This window comes from Danio aesculapii, chromosome 1, assembly GCF_903798145.1.
Source record: "Danio aesculapii chromosome 1, fDanAes4.1, whole genome shotgun sequence".
In the NCBI taxonomy this organism is placed as follows: domain Eukaryota; kingdom Metazoa; phylum Chordata; class Actinopteri; order Cypriniformes; family Danionidae; genus Danio; species Danio aesculapii.
The window spans coordinates 22652066-22670273 of NC_079435.1; the positions used below are offsets into that span (position 1 = coordinate 22652066).

An 18208-nucleotide genomic window follows, 5' to 3' on the forward strand; every position below is an offset into this window, starting at 1 on the left:
TTTACAGTGTCGATGTTATGGACAATACAAACTTAGCTAATTTAAGTTATAATACTTAGAAGGTAAGTTAAAAATACAAAAAAATATATATTTTTGTTTACATAAAATGGGTTAAACTGCTGGAAAAAAAAATTAAACCGACACAGAAGTTCTTGTTTACACCACAAATACCATTAAAACATTACAAAGCATCAAATAACCATCAAAACCAGCACATTTTAGAAGGTAAAGGCAAACATTTACCAGTAAAAGCCCCACATTAAAACCAATAATTTATTTACTGTATGCAACAATACAAACATCTGTTTTGTTTTTCCTCACTTTCACTTTTATATCACAGAAAGTTCATTAGTTTTTCTTTGGCTTAGTCTCTTTATTCATCAGGTCACCACAGCAGAATGAACCGCCAACTTGCTGTATCCAGAAAATGTTTTACACAGCAGTGGCCCTTCCAGCAGCAACCCACTGGAAAAGCCATAGACAGATATTCACACATACACTACGGCCAATTTAGCTCATCCAATTCAGCTATGTCTTTGGACTGTGGGGGAAACCGGAGCACCCGGACAGAAATGCCAACTGACCCAGCCGGGACTCGAACCAGCGACCTTTTTGCTGTGAGGTGACAGTGCCAACCACTGAGCTATATAGGTAGTTATATAATTTACATATCAAGTTTATAAAATAAAGGTCTGTCTCTTCTTCATTCACATGAAGTTACTCAACTCGCGTGTTTATACTTGTACTGTACTCGGAGCCTGCCGAGGGCATTGAGAACGAAAGCGCTCGCTAAATTGTTAGTTAGCCTACCTATCATCTCTCGAGTGTAAATCATAGTTTGTAAAACGACACTTGGCCGCCTGTGTTTACTGTAGTAGCGCTCATTTACACGCCCCCTTCTGACTGTATACATAAAGCGGTGCGCGGTGCTCTCGGCGGGGAGCAGCATGAGTCTCCACGGGAAAACGGCTCTGGTCACCGGCGGCGCACAAGGCATCGGGAGAGCCGTGGTGGAAGAACTGCTTCAGAATGGAGCGAAGGTGGCGCTTTGTCAGATTCCTTTCTTTTTTACGTATTTAATTCAAGTTTTAACCTTTACAAAACTTTTTATGACTCTTTTAAGTTCACTATTCTTTTTATTTGGGGTCTTATTTCCATCTTATTTTGGTTCAATATTTGCTTTAGCGTGAGTTTATTAGCCTAATCCTCTTACTGTTTGATAACTCAGGTTGCACTGGTTGATCTGAACCAATCTGTGGGAGAGGAATGTAAAAATGATCTAGATGACCAGTTTGGAGAGGATAACTGTATTTTCATCCAGTGTGACGTGACGGACGGAGGGAAACTTGGAGGTAAAATCATACTTTTACTATTATACTTTGTTGTGCTTCGTTTTCGATTTGAATTCGACCTTTCAGTCAAATTTCTCGCTGCTTTTAAAAGAGAAGCTGCAGGTAGGCTACACGTGTTCGTCTGTAAACCACTCTCACACACACACACACTTAATACACACTGTTTTCTCATAAAAGCGTTGAAAAATAAAGGTTATTTATTAGCATGGTTCCATGATGAAAATCCAACATCTATTGAACCTTTATTCCATAAATTAAGTTTTAACTAAAAGGTCCATTGTGGTTCATTCATGAATTTCTTTATTCTGGAAGAAGATACTTTAAAGAAAGCAGAGAACCTGTAAGCTAACTTCTACAGTATGAAAAAACAAAAAAAACAAATGGGCTACTAAGTGAATGATTACCGGTTTCCATATTCCTTCAAAATATCATCCGATGTGTTCAACAAATAAGTCAAATAAGGTTTGGAACAAGTAAAGGGTGAGGAAATGACAGAATATTCATGTTTGTGAATTATCCCCTAAATTACAATAACCGTGATTTTTGGGGGATTTTATTTGTAGTTGTAAGCATATGAGCAAACTTTACTGTGTCAGTGTTACACGTGTAACATCAAATTGAACAGTTATAGCATTAATAAAATGTATTAACCGCCACAAAATATTAAAAGTAGTATTTATAATTGATTTGGCATAGGTTGATACAGTATCGCTTCCTCAAAACTGAAAAATTATCTACTTTTGCGCACCTGCACACGCAGCACGTCTGATTCCTGAACAGAGTGTCATTGTTTGGGAAGTTAATTAGGTTTTACTTTCACGGGCCCTCGGGCCACCACTGAGGAATGCTACTGAGATTTTGACGTTTAAACACAATCAATTGTTTTGCTTTTAGTCAGCAAGCAGCTTCATTATTTCTCCAAGACACGAGCATATGGGTTGGTGGTGTGGAGATTTCGCATTCCTGCTAAACTTGTTTCTAAAGTCACTTCCTATAGAGTTTAATTAAAAGTTTCTTTGTGGAATGCTGCAGCTGCAGGTCAGGTGAGGGCACAAGCTGGCTGGGCTTCAAATACTAGGAAGCTATCTATCTGGACTTCCCAAGTAGTATTGATATACCACTGTCAAACTAAAGTGGAACTATTGTGAAATAAAAAGTTCCTTACGGGCATCAGTGATTCCATAAAGAACCTTTTTATTCCCCAAAAAGTACTACATTGTGGAAAAAAAAGTTTTAGATTTAAATGTTTGCTAAAAATTATTATTCAAAGAGGTTTTTTTTACTAAAAAGTGTATGGGGAATAAAAGAAATCTAATTTTCTTTGGTCTTCTCGGCACTTTTATTTAAAACGCTCTTCTGTTTTTGTTTTAGATGCCTTCCAAAACACAGTAGACAGGTTTGGTCGATTGGATATCGTCATCAATAATGCTGGAATCAACAATGAGAAGAATTGGGAAAAGACCATTGAAGTCAATTTGGTGAGTCCAAAAAAAAAACGAGATGCTTTAATTGCAGTAACATAAATAATATGAAAAATAACTTTGATAGATAATGCAAAACTTAATCTCATTTTCATTCAGCACATCTCATGATTCACACAGTGCAAGGATCACACTCTGTACCTTTGGGCACAACATTCACACACACACACCAAAAATACTCCACCTCCTACTTCTAGTCCAAAAGATTTCGCAATAGCGCATGAAGTGGAAGGGATTAAAGAACTTCTAAGTGAACATATGGATCTTAAAATTATTCATGCTCCGCAGAGTGATTTACAGTACAATAATGTGTGTTAAAGTTCAAGTCAACATCTGTGCAAGTTTCTACAATTGTTTTCTTTCAGACATCTGTTATAAAGGGGACATATTTAGCACTAGAACACATGAGTAAAGAGTATGGAAAGCAAGGAGGGGCAATCATCAACGTCTCGTCTATGGCAGGTGAGCTGCTGAAAACTTTACCATGCATTTTATATATTGTTTAGAAAAAAGCAGGTTGTGCATAGTCTTGTGCTTTAAATGGTTACGTAACAGTGGTCATTAGCGACTATAGAATGAGTCAAATGTTTGCTCACACTAAAGCAAATATATTTAACCCAGTTAAATAGCTGCTGTTTTGTGTGTTGCCAAGGATTTGTGCTTGCTTTTGTAAAATGACACCTGCAATTACATCTCAATGTAATAAATATAGTGCATTTATAGGTCAAATGGTTGATGATTAAGATGCTATAGAGTTAGAGTGATCATCATTAAAGGTCATTCAGGCACACCTTTATTTCCAAGAATGTAGTTTTCAACATTTAATATGAGTATAAAATACCAGGAGAGCGTTAAGATAGTCACAGTATGTTGCAATATAGACACTTTAACCTGCAAAAGCACAGTTTTAAAGAAAAAACTACAACTTTAAAACATTTACGCCTTTGGACCACATGATCATGTGAGTATTTGTATGTATTTTTATCTAAAAATGTGGTTAGACTCATACATTGTTTTATACAGGCTCTGAAACATTCAACACTTATAACATCAGAGTTATTTACATATTACAGATGTACAACCCTTATTTTTGAAAACTGGAACTATGGAATTGATTTTTCGAGGTTTAAAAATAAATGTTTAAAATGTCTAAATGTTTAAAAAGTTAATTAGGTTAATAAAAATGTATTAAAAAGTTAAGTTAAAATAAAAGTTTAGTCATAAAATAGTAATACAATAAATGTATTCTGCTCTGTGTGACTTTTGCTGCAAGCTCCATATTTTTTTATTTTATTTTATTTATTTTTTTGCAAATGCAAAGCCATTACTTATTAGTATTTGTGTTTGATTTAATTTTCCTTTTTTCCCCTTTGCAATTTAAAAATGTTCCACAGATGACAAAATTATTAAAATGATCCTGTTCACTCGGATCACTGAGAATGACAGTAAAATGACCGTGATATTCATGCCAGGCCAATAGTTGGCAATGCTGAGTAATAAGAACATTATGTGCCTGCACACATATGGTCCTGTAGTCCACAAAAGTGTCATAAGCATGTTGCCACAGTTTGCACAAAATTGGCATTTTGTAGTTTGCACAGAGAGAGAGAAAGAAATGTTTGTCTTTTTAGGCCGCTAAAATATTATAGTCATGTAGTGAATGTGCTGGTTGTGCCTTCATGAGTGAACCAGATGATGTCAAATTGAAGACCGCATCAGATAAAAAAACCCAGTTTAAAGTAATTCATAGCTTATAAAGGAACAGCTTTTCCTGCCATATTAAAAACAAACCTCAAAAAGATTTGTCACACAAATTTAATATTACTAAAAATCTTCTTAGTTGTGCCTCAAATGACACATTTATGCATTATCATTAATGCATTTATGAACCTCAAAGTATTCAACCAATAAGTGCATGAACATGTTAAGGTTATTTATTAAGGTTATTTCATCATTCAACGTCCAATTTACCTCCATAGTAAATGAATGCTGTTACAGGAAAAAGTTGTAAGGGTATGTATGACTAACATACCACACTTTTTTTTTTGTTGAAAAGTGTATTATCCAGGTATTTAAAATACTTCAAGACAGTACACTGTAAAAAAAAATCAGTTTTTGTTAATCAACAGTTCCATATTTTGTGTTTTTCGTTTATTTACAGTTGTGAATTGCATTATGGGACTTTGATCTCTGCTTTATCTACTTTTGATGGTGAAAATTCAACTCTACAGTTTAACAAAGTGACTTTTATTGGCTTATTAGTAGTTTATATAATGTATAAGAAATATTATGTTGAGAAATAAGTCACATATTGGGACAGTAAACATTGTACCAGGGCAAAACACCAACCCAGACAATATATCACTTTAAACTATCAAAAATGTTAATAAAAGTCACATTTTCAAAAATTTCAAGGTTAAAAATTGTTGAAAGAAAGATCAAGGTCCCATAATTCAATTCAAAAGCATAAAAAAAAAAAAAACGAATCACAAAAATATGAAAAATCTGCTAGTTTACGGATTTTTTACAGTCTACTTATGCTTTATACACTAAACAGAATATGGTATAATTGGGATGCGCTGCTTTGTTTTCAAAATCTTTAACCCTGTGCTTTGCCTTAGTGATGTTTCATACCACAGACTTTTATCTTTTAACATCCTTTTAACTGAAGCGCTCAAAAAATAACTCGTACATCACCAGCATAACTGTGACCGCAAGAAAGGGAATCTATCTGCCATCAGATAACTGTGTTTTGGCACCATTGTGCTGAGATAGATTTACTGATTCTGTGTGTACTGTTTTGTATACAGATATTTCCGTGCAATATGAACTTGTAGAGTATGTGTGTGTGTGCGCGTGTGTGTGTGCGGTGAATGATGAATGATGCCTGACAGTGAACTTCATAACCCTCAGGTTTTCAGAGAGGTATTCCCTCAGTGCCTCTCAAGTTTCTTTAACTAATGTAATGTGAATAAGCATTTGTCATTTTGGGACTTGTTTTTGCATTAGAGAGATATTTGGACCAAGTTAAAATACAAATGCTTGACTGTTCTTTAATGCTGACAACACTGAAGTTAATGTTGTCCGAAAGGTTACATCGAAAACTATTCACCAGGAACTTTGCAAATCATCGTTAAAGGGTTCATATGAAAACAAAATTGGCTGTAATATATGAGTGTGTGTATGTGTGTTTGTGTGAATGAGAGAGTATATGGGTGTTTCCAAATGCTGGCTAGTGGCTGGAAGGGCATACACTGTTTAAAACATAAGCCAAAGTAACTGGCGGTTCATTCCACTGTGCTGACCCCTAATAAATCAGAGACTAGACTGAAGGATAGTGAATGAGTTAGGGTTCATATAACATATAACTTATTTTGTGTACTGATTTAAGACATCTCATTTTCCACAAATTATCCATAATTTTTGCTCTCCTACACACGCTCTGCAAACATGCTGATTTTTAGAAACCATTCTGAAAAGTGCTATTTGCACTGATTGGACACAAATATTATGGCCTCCTCTTATCAATTTGAGGCTGAATCTGTTCCAGAAAATGCAGATGACGAAGCACATAACATAACGGTAACAGATTATATTTAAAAACAAAGTTGTTTTGCTTTCACAATAAAAACACGGTGTCTCCATGACATGGCGGGGACAGATTGGATCTTATCTATGCACAAACAAACTTGTAACACTCTCATCATAATCTCATCAAATGACCTCTTTGATAAATATTTCATCTTGCACTTGTAGCCACATGTTCTCATGTCTGGGCAACTATTGCAAACTGTCGTAAAACGAACCTGTGTCCTATTTGTGAGTCCTAAAATGATCCTATATTTCAAATTTACCAGTACCAATGCAAGAACTTAAAATCACATGTAGTTTCAATTATTAGTTTATATTAATTTTACAGGGCTGTTGATGCTTGATTCTGATTGGCTGATGACTATTCTCAGGTGTGCAGTTATTTTTAGACCCAGTAAACATAGGTTGTTTTCACATGACATCATTGATGACAAGCGAGACTCAGATGGAGGGCAGGAAGTGATTCTTCTACATAGGAATCGCTATCAGCAGATAAAAATGTTTGTTTTGTGTTGTTTATAATTATTTAAATCGGCCAAAATAAGAAATGCCAAACAGCTTTTATAGGTTTTCAAAAGTTTTTTTAGGTAAAGGGGAAAAAGTTCAAGAAATTGGTTTTAAAAAACCAAACCAAGAAAAATGCGGCATGTAATAAACATTCATTCAATATATTCATGTGTAAAAACATTTTTGACAGCACTAATAATTAATATATACAGGCCTATGTGTATTATATGTTAACGTGTTATATAAAAATCAGATACAAATACCCCACGCTTATACAAAATTCAGAAGAACATGCAATTGCTGCAATGAAATCTCAGTGTTGTTTTGCAATAATTCAATAGTTTTTACTGGCGTTTTGGCGGAATAAAGAAGTGTAACGTGAAAATCGAGATGTGCATTGAATGTTTGATGGGAAGTTCAATGACCAAACAAAAAAAGAAATGCAGCCCTTGCGAGCAAAACTAGACTGTTATTATTGTGGAGCACTTTTTACCATCCACTAAAAATATATATAAATATATAATAATGATGATAATTGTAATAATGTAGACTATGCATTTACACTTTTATGTGCTTAAATCTGTTTTTTCATGTATATGTCTGGAAGATATCCGCATGGAAAAAGTACAGTAATTTATAATGTGTTTTTAAACCACACTATAGTAAAGTGTATAATGTATAGTACAGCTCTTTGTTAATGAATGCTACAGAATACTGTAGCATAGTAAACTGATAAACTGTAATAAATACTGTAACGTTGTGTAAACTTTGGTGCATTGTAATGGTATAATTATAAAGATGTAGCCTATTTGAGCATTTATTTAATACTACACTTGTGTTGTACCGTAAACATATAATTACTACTTTGATTAAGTTATTACATGAAAAAAAATATTATAGTACTATAGTGTTTTGAAACATACTTTACAGTAGCTATCTACTGCCTCGATGGCAGACAAATATATTTTAGTTCAGAATAAAACTCAGTCCTCTTCATAATATAAGAATCATGCCCAACATTTGTGGCTATTTTCTCCCGTGGTATAAATTGCAAAAATACAGACTTTTGCCTACGTTTCCCATTCAGTTTTTTTTTACTTCCTGCCCTCCATCTGAATTTCGCGCATCACCAAAACCACGTGATTGAAACGATTTGAGATGAGGCGGCAAAAATGCCCCATCATATTTGTTGCCTGTACATTCATATCTTGTGGATTAGTTAAATATCACAGTAGTGTAGTTTCTCTCATCTTTTCAGCTTGATTGAAAATTAATTGACTTACAACAGTTCAATCACAACAACAAAAGTTAATATTTGTCTTAGAACATTTCAGACATAATGGTGTCTGCTTTTACCTTGTTTCACACCAACACAGTGGTAAAGTTAACTATTTAAAGCTCCACTAATAATAATAATAAGAAAAAGAATAAGTCACTTGCTTAGCTTTTAATTTAATCAGACATTTTGACTGAATCCTTTAATGAACAATTCAGTGAATTGTTTATACTGTAAAAATCAACTTGCTTCTACCTGCTGCAGGGTTGCCAAGTCTGTTGATTCCCGCTACTCCCTTTTGTACATATCAATTTTGTTTATATGATTGCATTGAAATATTTCTACCAATTATAAAAGCTTCACTTTTTATTCACGCTTGATAAAAAGTGCAATTTTGAGATGTGCATGGGGCACTTGAGGAGAGACTGCGTGCAGCTGTTTTCGTTTATATGGTAACAGATTGACAGGACTCCACAGAATTTTTGCTAAATAATAACTAAAACATATTTATGTAATCTTAAAAAGAAAGTCTGTCGATTAAGTTTAATTAATGATAATTAAATAAGTAATGTTTTTTTTTTTATAACAGAATATAGTAATTATGAAGATTGTGATCTTTTCAAAAACAAAAATGTTTATAATCCATGCTGTGATGAAACAAAAACAAAAAAAAGTATGAATGGGGAATAACATATTTTGAGTTTTAATATTATTGGGCTGTACTTTTCGCCTGTTTTTGACTAGCCATTGGGCTAGTTTTGTTTCAAAAATCCTGGCAACCCTGACATACATCACATTTATGAAAATGAATTACTCAGAGACCCAGAGTTGTGTCTGATATTGTTTCATATTTGCCATTACAACTGAACCAAAATTAATCATATCTAAATCATTAAACATGTAGATTATAATTCAAATTATATACTTATATTATTTTGGTTTTCAAAACAGAATTGATACAAGGAAAAAAAAACCCACAAAATATATATATATATATATATATATATATATATATATATATATATATATATATATATATATATATATATATATATATATATATATATATATATATATTTTTTTTTTTTTTTTTTTTTTTTTTTTTTCAACATTTGCTAAACTAAAAAAAAGAAGCAGTTTTCCTAGTTTTCTCCTACTGTAGGTACACTATAAAAAAGCTGGATTGTTAAAACCCAATTGGATAAACCCAACCATTGGGTTTTTGAATTAATTATAACCAAATGGTTGGGTTTGTCAATAGTTTTCCTAATTTGGGTTGAAACAACCCAGCTCATTTTAATTGTAAGACTAAGACCCAATCCCAATTGTATTTTTTACCCCTTCCCCTTCAAATTTTACCCCTAAGAAATGGGACAGCACTACAAAACCTGCACACATCATCATATGTCATCGCAGTCTCTTACTTTATATGAGATTGAGGACAGCGACTGCTGCAGTTAATCCAGTTGCATTATTTTTTGGTATTTATCATCAGGAAATCACCAAAGGCAGGGATATCATGTCATCATAATGATATAATGTGGCAATAGGCTCGTAACTGTACTGTGGATTTACACCTTGACTATATTAATCTGTGTAAACACACGAAAACAACATTAACATTATACCAGACACTGTCAGAAAAGTCTAGTGGCTGGGAATTACCTTTTTACAGAGTATTCCAATATCATTGAGTGACAGATGTAAATGTATGTTGTGGGAAAATACAAGAGTTATTATGGATTATAGATGGCGAAGTTCAGTGTTTTTTTTTTTAAACAAATGCCATTATGAATGTAATAAAACATATGCTCGTCTATTGTAAAAATTGTAATAATAACAAAAAAAATATATATACATATACTAATTTGTGCATCTTCTGACTTCCGTGTGCAGCCATTTTGCCGTTGTGGCTGTTGTATTCTGGGAAATTTTCTAACCCCATGGTTTCGAGTGTGGTCCTGAAAAATCTTTGTTTCGAGGGCTATCTAGCCCAACTCCTTAGCCCTATGCCTTCAAACTAAAGAGAATTGGGATAACTCTACCCCTTCACGTGAAAAGGGGAAGGAATAAAGGGGAGAATTGGGATTGGGCCTAAAAGCACACAACCGTTTAACAATAGGCAATTCACTCCATACAGAGAAATACTTTTTTCGTCCTTCAAACCTTTAGAGAGTTTAAGGATAGAACTGAAATAAGTATATGATGGATTTCTGCAGCTATGCTGAATGGAAACATGTCTTGGTAAGATGATCTCATTGTTTGGGTTACTTTATGATGATCTTACCCCTTAATTAGCATGTTTACAGACAAGCAAGCTTGACGACCGTCTTCAAGATGTTAATGTAGTCAAAATGGGAAACAGAGGTTCTCTTTGTGTAAAAGTGGGTTAATGACTGGATATACATTAATGTTGTGTTTAGATGTGTTCATCCAGAACACACAAGGACTGTTTAATTTAAATACTGTCTCAGCTATTTGCCCCCGGCGTCTTTGGCTGCCTTGGTTTAATGCGGCTTGTAAATGTTGTTTATTATAACAGCGTCTGAATGCGCCATTTGCTCAAACAGAGTCTGAAAATCTATTGGAATTCTCCAGTAACTTTTTATACTCATCCACTGCATTTATTCATAACAAGTAATTCAACAAGATAATAGAGAAAGAAAGAAAAAAAAAACAGGTGATTTTGCTACAGAAAGGTGGATGTTTAAGTTCTGTAAAGCATCAAACTGCCCTATAAAGTTTCAAATATAAACTGAGGTAATTGTTCTTTTTCTAAAGACGCACTGTGCTTTCAGTCTATTTGATCCATTGGTTTAAACAGAGTGAAAAGCCACTAGATTTTCATGCTTGAATTGAAGGAGAAGCCTTCAGCCTTGAAAGATCCAAGGATTTTCCATGACGAAGGTATTGGAAATCATTCACAGGCTATGTTTTGTTGAAGTCTCAATGAGATGAAAACCTTGCACTTGTACAAATAACAGACTGTAATATCACAGCCCAGTTACAAAACGTCTCATTCAGACAAGCTGGAATGATAATGTTTTCACACCTTAAAAAGTAATTGCTTAACTAATATTTACTTCAAAGAGGGTAAACCTGCTGCTTTTAAAGCAATTAGTTGACTTTACATAAAAAGTCAGTAGGTAAATGATTATGTGCATAATTATTAAAAATAAGACAATAGCTAATCGATTTTTACAGTGCATGAACTTTAAGTAAATAGAAATAACTTATGTTTACATTGTTTACTCCCCTTCATGTTCAAAACATTTTCTTTCATCTGTGGGAAAACAAACGAAAGAGAAAGAAAAAGAAAAAAGGGTTATAGTTAATGAGCTGTTCCAAAAAGTACAAAATAATGCACGTTAAAAATAAATAAATAAAAAATCTCATAGTTTAAGGCTCACAGTCAAATAATAAAAGTCAAATAATAATAAAAAAAAACATAATTTATTTACATTTTTTAAATTACAATTAGTCAGGATATCAAATTTTCCCATTTGTTGTGATTGGAAAAAAAAAATCATAGATATTCTACCAAATATTGAATTCTTATAGCTTCTGAAGTTAAAAAAATGGTACTGTGTGGTCAAAAATGTTATTTTGTGGGGGGAAAAAGGCTATTGGTTGGATTTTGTTTTATTCAGTAAACTACACATGGCATTACTTCCAATTGTATCGAATTAAATTAGTTGTCTTCTTTTGTCTAAAAGTTCAATTCACTGTATGATTAGACTGCAGTCAAATATTCACTACACTACTTGACAAAAGCCTTGTCATTGATCCCAGATGTAAGAGCAACAAATAATAACTTGACTTCTCATTGATCATTTGTAAAAGTGGCAGAAGGTAAATATTTTGATGAATCATCTGTCGAACTGCAGAAGACCTATTGAAACCTTCATGGACCCAAGATTCTCTTAGAAATTTGGGGTTACATTCAGTGTGGGGGCGTATGAGAGATCTGCAGAGTAGATGTCAACATCAACAGCCTGAGGTATTAAGACATTTGTGATGCCCATTACGTTACAAACCACAGGAGAGGGCAAATTCTTTGGCAGGATAGGGCTCCTTCTCATACTTTAGCCACCAAATCAAAGTTCAAGAAAGCAAAGATCAAGGTGCTCCAGGATTGGCCAGCCCAGTCACCAGACATGAACATTATTGAGCATGTTTGGGGTAAGATGGAGGAGGCATTGAAGATGAATCCAAAGAATCTTAATGAACTCTGGGAGTCCTGCAAGAACACTTTTTTCTGCCATTCTAGATGACTTCATTAATAAGTTATTTGAGTCATTGTAGAGATGTATGGATGCAGTCTTCCAAGCTCATGGGAGACATAAACAATATTAATTATTTTTCCACTGCACCATGACTTTATATTCTATACTGGACATTATTTCTGTTAAGTGACAAGACCTTTGTTTTAGAAAAGTCTTACTGTCCTAATTAAATAATTAAAAAAAAAATTAAGGCATGATCTATTTTATTTAGGTAAAATAAGCATAATCTAGAGGCCTTTGCCTTTCATATGACACTTGTGATACCAAATGATCAACTACAAGTTATAATTTGTTGTTCCTAAAACTTGGATAGGTGACAAGACTTTTGTCAGGTAGTGCAGAGAGGAAGCTTTCTTCTGAAATCACTTAAATTTGTACCTGCTTTTTACACAAGCTACAGCACAGTTACAGAAAAGTTAATAAAACTGCTTAAATCATACAGGTTACTTTTACATTAAAACAAACAAAAAAAACTATAAAATGAGTAAAATATAAAGTAATTTTTTATTTTTCTCCCCAGCTTTTCTCCATTCTCCTCACCAGCCAGTGTACACAGCGACGAAGTATGGAGTGATCGGGTTTTCACGTGCCATGGCAGTGAGTACATCAATCCTGTCTACATGCAAATCCTTTCCCTAAAATATGACACATTCCTACACCTGACATGCAAACCGGCCGACCCAGTGTGCATTTCACAGCCCAGCTCCCCCCTCCCACCCCAAAAAAGAGAGTAGTCGTGTTTGTGCTCACAGATAGGATCTCTTACCCCTGTATGTTGACACATTCTTTGCGCTGTGTGTGTAATTTAGGCTGACCGTGTTTGGACACGTTTTGTTGTCGGCAGGACGCATCTGAACAGGGCAATTACGGAGTGAGGATCAACGCACTGTGCCCGGCGTTCGTGGACACACAACTCCTTCAGACCGTGGAGCATGAGGAAACAATGGGCAAGTTTGTCAAGTACAAAGATGATTTCAAGCAAAGGATGGACAAGTATGGCGTTCTTAAGTAAGCAGAGTTCACTACCTCAAATACCTCATTCTTTTGAGTGAGATTGCCTTTTGTTTGGCTTTGCTTTGTTATATTCAGTCAAATGAATAAACTGTTTATTTGGGCAGATGGCAAAAGATACTGTAGATAATGCAAATATGTTTCTAGTCCAGACTTTCAACTGCTGAAAAGACATAAGCAATGCCTTGAAACCTACCATTACTGGAAAATCTAGACATGAAGTTTTAATCCACCCTTAAACGGTGGGTGGTGCAAAATGAATGTTGTGTTTTCAGGATTTTTGACATGTGCTTTAAATCAAACTCCTTCACCTCAACAAATAGTGCACAGTTTTATATAGATGCCACTTTTTTATTCCTTTGAATAAGGAATACTATTGTTATAGTGATAGCAGTGCATATAAAGGTTGTAGTATTGGATTTTTCACAATTTTTTCTAGATTTTTTTTGTTTATGTCTCTCTAGACACATGAGGGAGGATGTATTTGAAGTTTGTTGACAAAGACATTGACAAGTTTAGTCTGGTGACATGAAGTCTAAACCGCTCGTCGTTGCGTGTAATGATTTTGCATCTTCTTGGACATTTTTAATGCTTCCGTACTGTACATATTTGTTTTATTTATAAACCGTTTGTATCTTGAAGCCAGTCAAGTCAAATTGAGCTGTATTGTAATGTCACTACATGAGTGAACATACAGTGGAATGAAATGTTGTGCTCGCAGGACCACGGTGCTACATAAATAAACAATAGCTTAAACAATGTTTCCATCCACCTATTTTTATGCGCATTTTGTATATGTGCATAAACAACCGGTTGATGGAAACGCCATGATGCACATAAATTTGAAATTGCGCATAAAAAAAAACGTATGTGCATAACTGAGTAGGATAAACTTTGTATTCGATAAAGATCCACATAAACTACGATGGAAACACTTTTACCGCACAAATTTCAGTATGCGCATTAAAAAAGGTCATGTGATTTTGTTATAAGAGATTATGTAATTATGAAAATGTGCGTAAATGGGAAAAACCAGCAGGCTGAACACACTGTAAAACATCAGAACTGTTGTTTTGGTCATTCTAAAATGCCTTACCGTTTAAGTATTAGTGTTATTATATTAATGACCTCCAGAATCAAGAGCATCTGTGCTCTGTGTCTGACACCTTCAAACACCACTGAGCGTTCACCGCGTGTCAGGATTGCCTTCTGAGGTGCAAGTCATTTATTAGATGAAGAAAAGGTTGACACAGCTTCTCCTACCGCAGTAAATGTAGTTTTTTTCTGTTGATATTTGGCGCAAGTTAATCAGGAAGTGACTATTTTATTTGGTTTGACTTGTTGGATGGAAAGGCTGCTTTATTCGCACATCTTTAATGCGATAATCCAGTTTTGCGCATGAAGTTCATTCGCATTTTTGGATGGAAACATAGCTAATAATACATATAAACACTGGATCTAAGAGTGATTTTAAACTTATATAAATAGCTAATAGACCAGAACAGTAATCTAATATGCTAACTACTAACTATACATATACTATATGTAACTATACATACAACCTAAGACAGATTATACAAGTACCATTACATAGTAAAAGTAAATAATAAATACTTTTACATTTTTACATTGACAGAACAACTCAGTGCAAGATATTATGCAAAAGAGGTATTTAAGGTTGAAGAAAACAAGAGATGCAACATGATTTGTGGTACATTCACTAGTAAACAATTGAGTCCTTGTAAGATGAAGTTTAAGTAAAGTGTCTGGTGTACATAGAAGAAATGTTTCAACAGGTGGTTTGTAAAGCCCACTCACCTGCGTGTAGCACACTTAATGGCCATTCACATAGAATGTGTTTTTCCTTTTCCATAGAATGTGCTACTTTTCTACTGTTTTTCAATGCAAACATGCATTTAACGGACATGTTTGACTGCAATGTTTGCGTCTTGCATTTTTTTAAAGCGTTATGCACATGATCTTCAACCTTTACTTGCAGAGCAGCTCATCACTGCGAGCTCCAAAACCAATGGACCAATCAAAAAAGCTTAGAGGTAGGGTAAGCGTTGCGTTACACTAGCAAATTGGCAGTTTTATTTACCGTTATATACACATGGCAGAGGAATCACTCATTGTAGCTGTGTCCAGATATCCTGAGTTATATGATGTATGTTCAAGTGCTTATAGCATATTATTCTCCTATTTCTAATGGGTCCATTATTGTCATTATTACATCACATTCATAAAATCGCTTCAAGAGGACCTTGTGCTACGCTGAGCTTTTTTTAAACCCATTCCTGAGTGCAGCATCTTGAGCTTTTAGAAGCAAAGACACATTCGATGTGAATGAGCCCTTAGAAATGCACAATATTTTTATAGACATAAGTAATGATTGTAATAAAGTGTTTAATGCAATAGTGCAAACTGGTGCAAGTGTTTTTTGATTTTGTGGGATTTTTTGATGCACAATTTGATTGGATGGGAATCACAGAAATGATTGTTCTAGATCGCAGGTGTCAAATCCAGTTCCTAGAGGGCTGCAGCCCTAAACAGTTTAGTTCCAGCCCTGCTTCAACATTACTTTACTTTTATCAGGTGTGTTTTTAATTAGGGTAAAGCTAAACTGTGCAGAGCTGCGGCTCTCCAGAAACTAGATTTCACACCTGTTCCAGATTATTCTAAAAGGTTAAACAAAACTAAAAGAGTAGTAACTGCAGGATGAAGGAAAAGAACGCAGTAAAAATTCTAAAATGTACTAGTAAAAGTACACTTTTAAAACTACTTAGAGTACAATTGCTGAGAAAAAAAAACGACTCCGTAGTTGAGTATTTGTGATTACTGGTACTTTGTAAAACACTGGTTCTCACAAAATAAAGCATAACAGGTTTATCAGAAGCCTCATGCAAATCAGAAGCCTTATTCTGCCAAAACAGATGTACGTGAAGAACAGTGCGTGACGAACAAGCATACAAATGCATACATGAATACGCTCAAAAACAGTAAAGAGGATTCATAGAAGCCAAATGAGCCGATGTTATTATTTTCAGCGGTTATTGCAACATGGTCTGTGGTTAATAATACAATTTCATTATAAGCCATAAATCAAAATTTATGTATCCTGTCTATTTTGTGAAAATAAATATTTCAAAAATACAATTATATTTAAACTACACAGTTCTGACTGGGTTTAGTTTTACTAATTTGATTGATTTTTGCCAATATAAGTCATCTAAACAAATTAAAATCAGCAATAATTTCTATGTGCATATATAATGATTTTTATAGATAATTTGTCATACCACCAAGGTCAGAAAGCAGTATTAATACAGAAAAAAATATAATTCTTGGCTTTATGTGATTTCATTTAGATTTTTATTCACTCAATAAAAAAAAATATATAAATTATATTTATTATTTAAAATGTTTACAGCACTCATATTTGGTCACACAGTGCTTGACAAGAAGGAACCATGTCTTCATTCTTGCATGCCACAAGGCTTATTGGAGCTTCTGCAGGAGCCAAATGAGATTTGTTCTTGCTCATCAAGAATTTCCAATGTTGACACATCAATAAAAGTCTAAATTAAACCCGTTCATCATGCACTTTGACCTTTGAAGCACCAGATTTCATACCTTTGGGAGTTTCTTTTTCTCTTGAACAAAATTGAAGCTATTATAAAGAACATTGGAAATCGGTAGCCATTGACATCCACAGTATTAGACAATGAAAAAAAAACAAAAAAAAAAACATGAAAGTCAGTGGCTACCGACATTCCAACATACTTCAAAATATCTTCTTTTGTATCATCAGTAAACAAAAACAGCAAATAGAAAGGTTTGGAATCAACCTGAGCCCAAATGAATGTTTATTGTACAAATGAATGTAAACAAATGATTTAATCAGTCCCTCCAGGATTTTACAGGAGCGTTGTTTTGATATCCGAGGCCTAAAATGACTTATTTTGGGATTTTCTCATAACGTATGGCATTATATACATCGATTATTGCGTTTTGTTGTGAAAATACACAAAAATCTTGTCAAATTTAACTTTATTTGACCATTAGACTCTCATAATACTGGAGGCACTGATTTAATTGTACAGGAAAGTGTCATCTGCTTTTGTTTTGTCTGTGTGTATCTACAGGCCATCTCTGATTGCAGAAGGAATGCTGAGACTCATAACAGATGAAAGCCTCAATGGAGCAGTGATGAAAATCACCTGTTCTAAAGGCATTCACTTCCACACCTATGAGCCTCTGTCAGCTTGATTCATGCCTTCAAACTGGAGCTCTGTTCATTTTTATTCTCTTTTCTTCATTTAATATATTTTATTGAAGTGCCTCAAAAAAATGGTTGATCAAATCAAACCCTGCTGTACACCCAGTTACAAAAAACAAAAACAAACAAACAAACAGGGAAGGTATGCAGTGGTCTACATTTGAAGTGGTTTAAAGCTTTCATCAGAGTTGTTCTAAAACTATTGAACTTATCTTTGGACAATTTTGATCCCCTTCACTACTGTAGATAATGTAAGAGCTTCCGGATTATGACTTCACTGAACTAAAAAGGATTGCATAATGGTATTCAGGCCTCTTTCTAACTGGGTTTCTTCTTTGCAAAGCCCTTTAACTTTTATTTTGTACATAATTGCCTTAATTGTGAGCAACTGCTTGTGACAATAAAATCATATTTATTATCATTAA

General features: G+C 34.1%; 1 protein-coding gene across 2 annotated transcripts; it reads left to right on the top strand.

Moving 5' to 3' along the window:
• The first annotated feature begins 919 nt into the window (after window positions 1-919).
• Window positions 920-18208, top strand: hpgd (15-hydroxyprostaglandin dehydrogenase). Of its 2 annotated transcripts, XM_056457526.1 has the most exons (7): window positions 924-1040; window positions 1229-1352; window positions 2724-2830; window positions 3199-3295; window positions 13014-13090; window positions 13338-13501; window positions 17650-18208. In XM_056457526.1, exons 1-7 carry the CDS (start codon window positions 948-950, stop codon window positions 17771-17773), a joined length of 786 nt encoding a protein of 261 aa, XP_056313501.1. In that variant the 5' UTR covers window positions 924-947; the 3' UTR covers window positions 17774-18208. The 2 variants fall into 2 exon arrangements, with proteins under 2 accessions (XP_056313510.1, XP_056313501.1); XM_056457535.1 differs by lacking the exon at window positions 17650-18208 and having other exon boundaries at window positions 920-1040; window positions 13303-13452.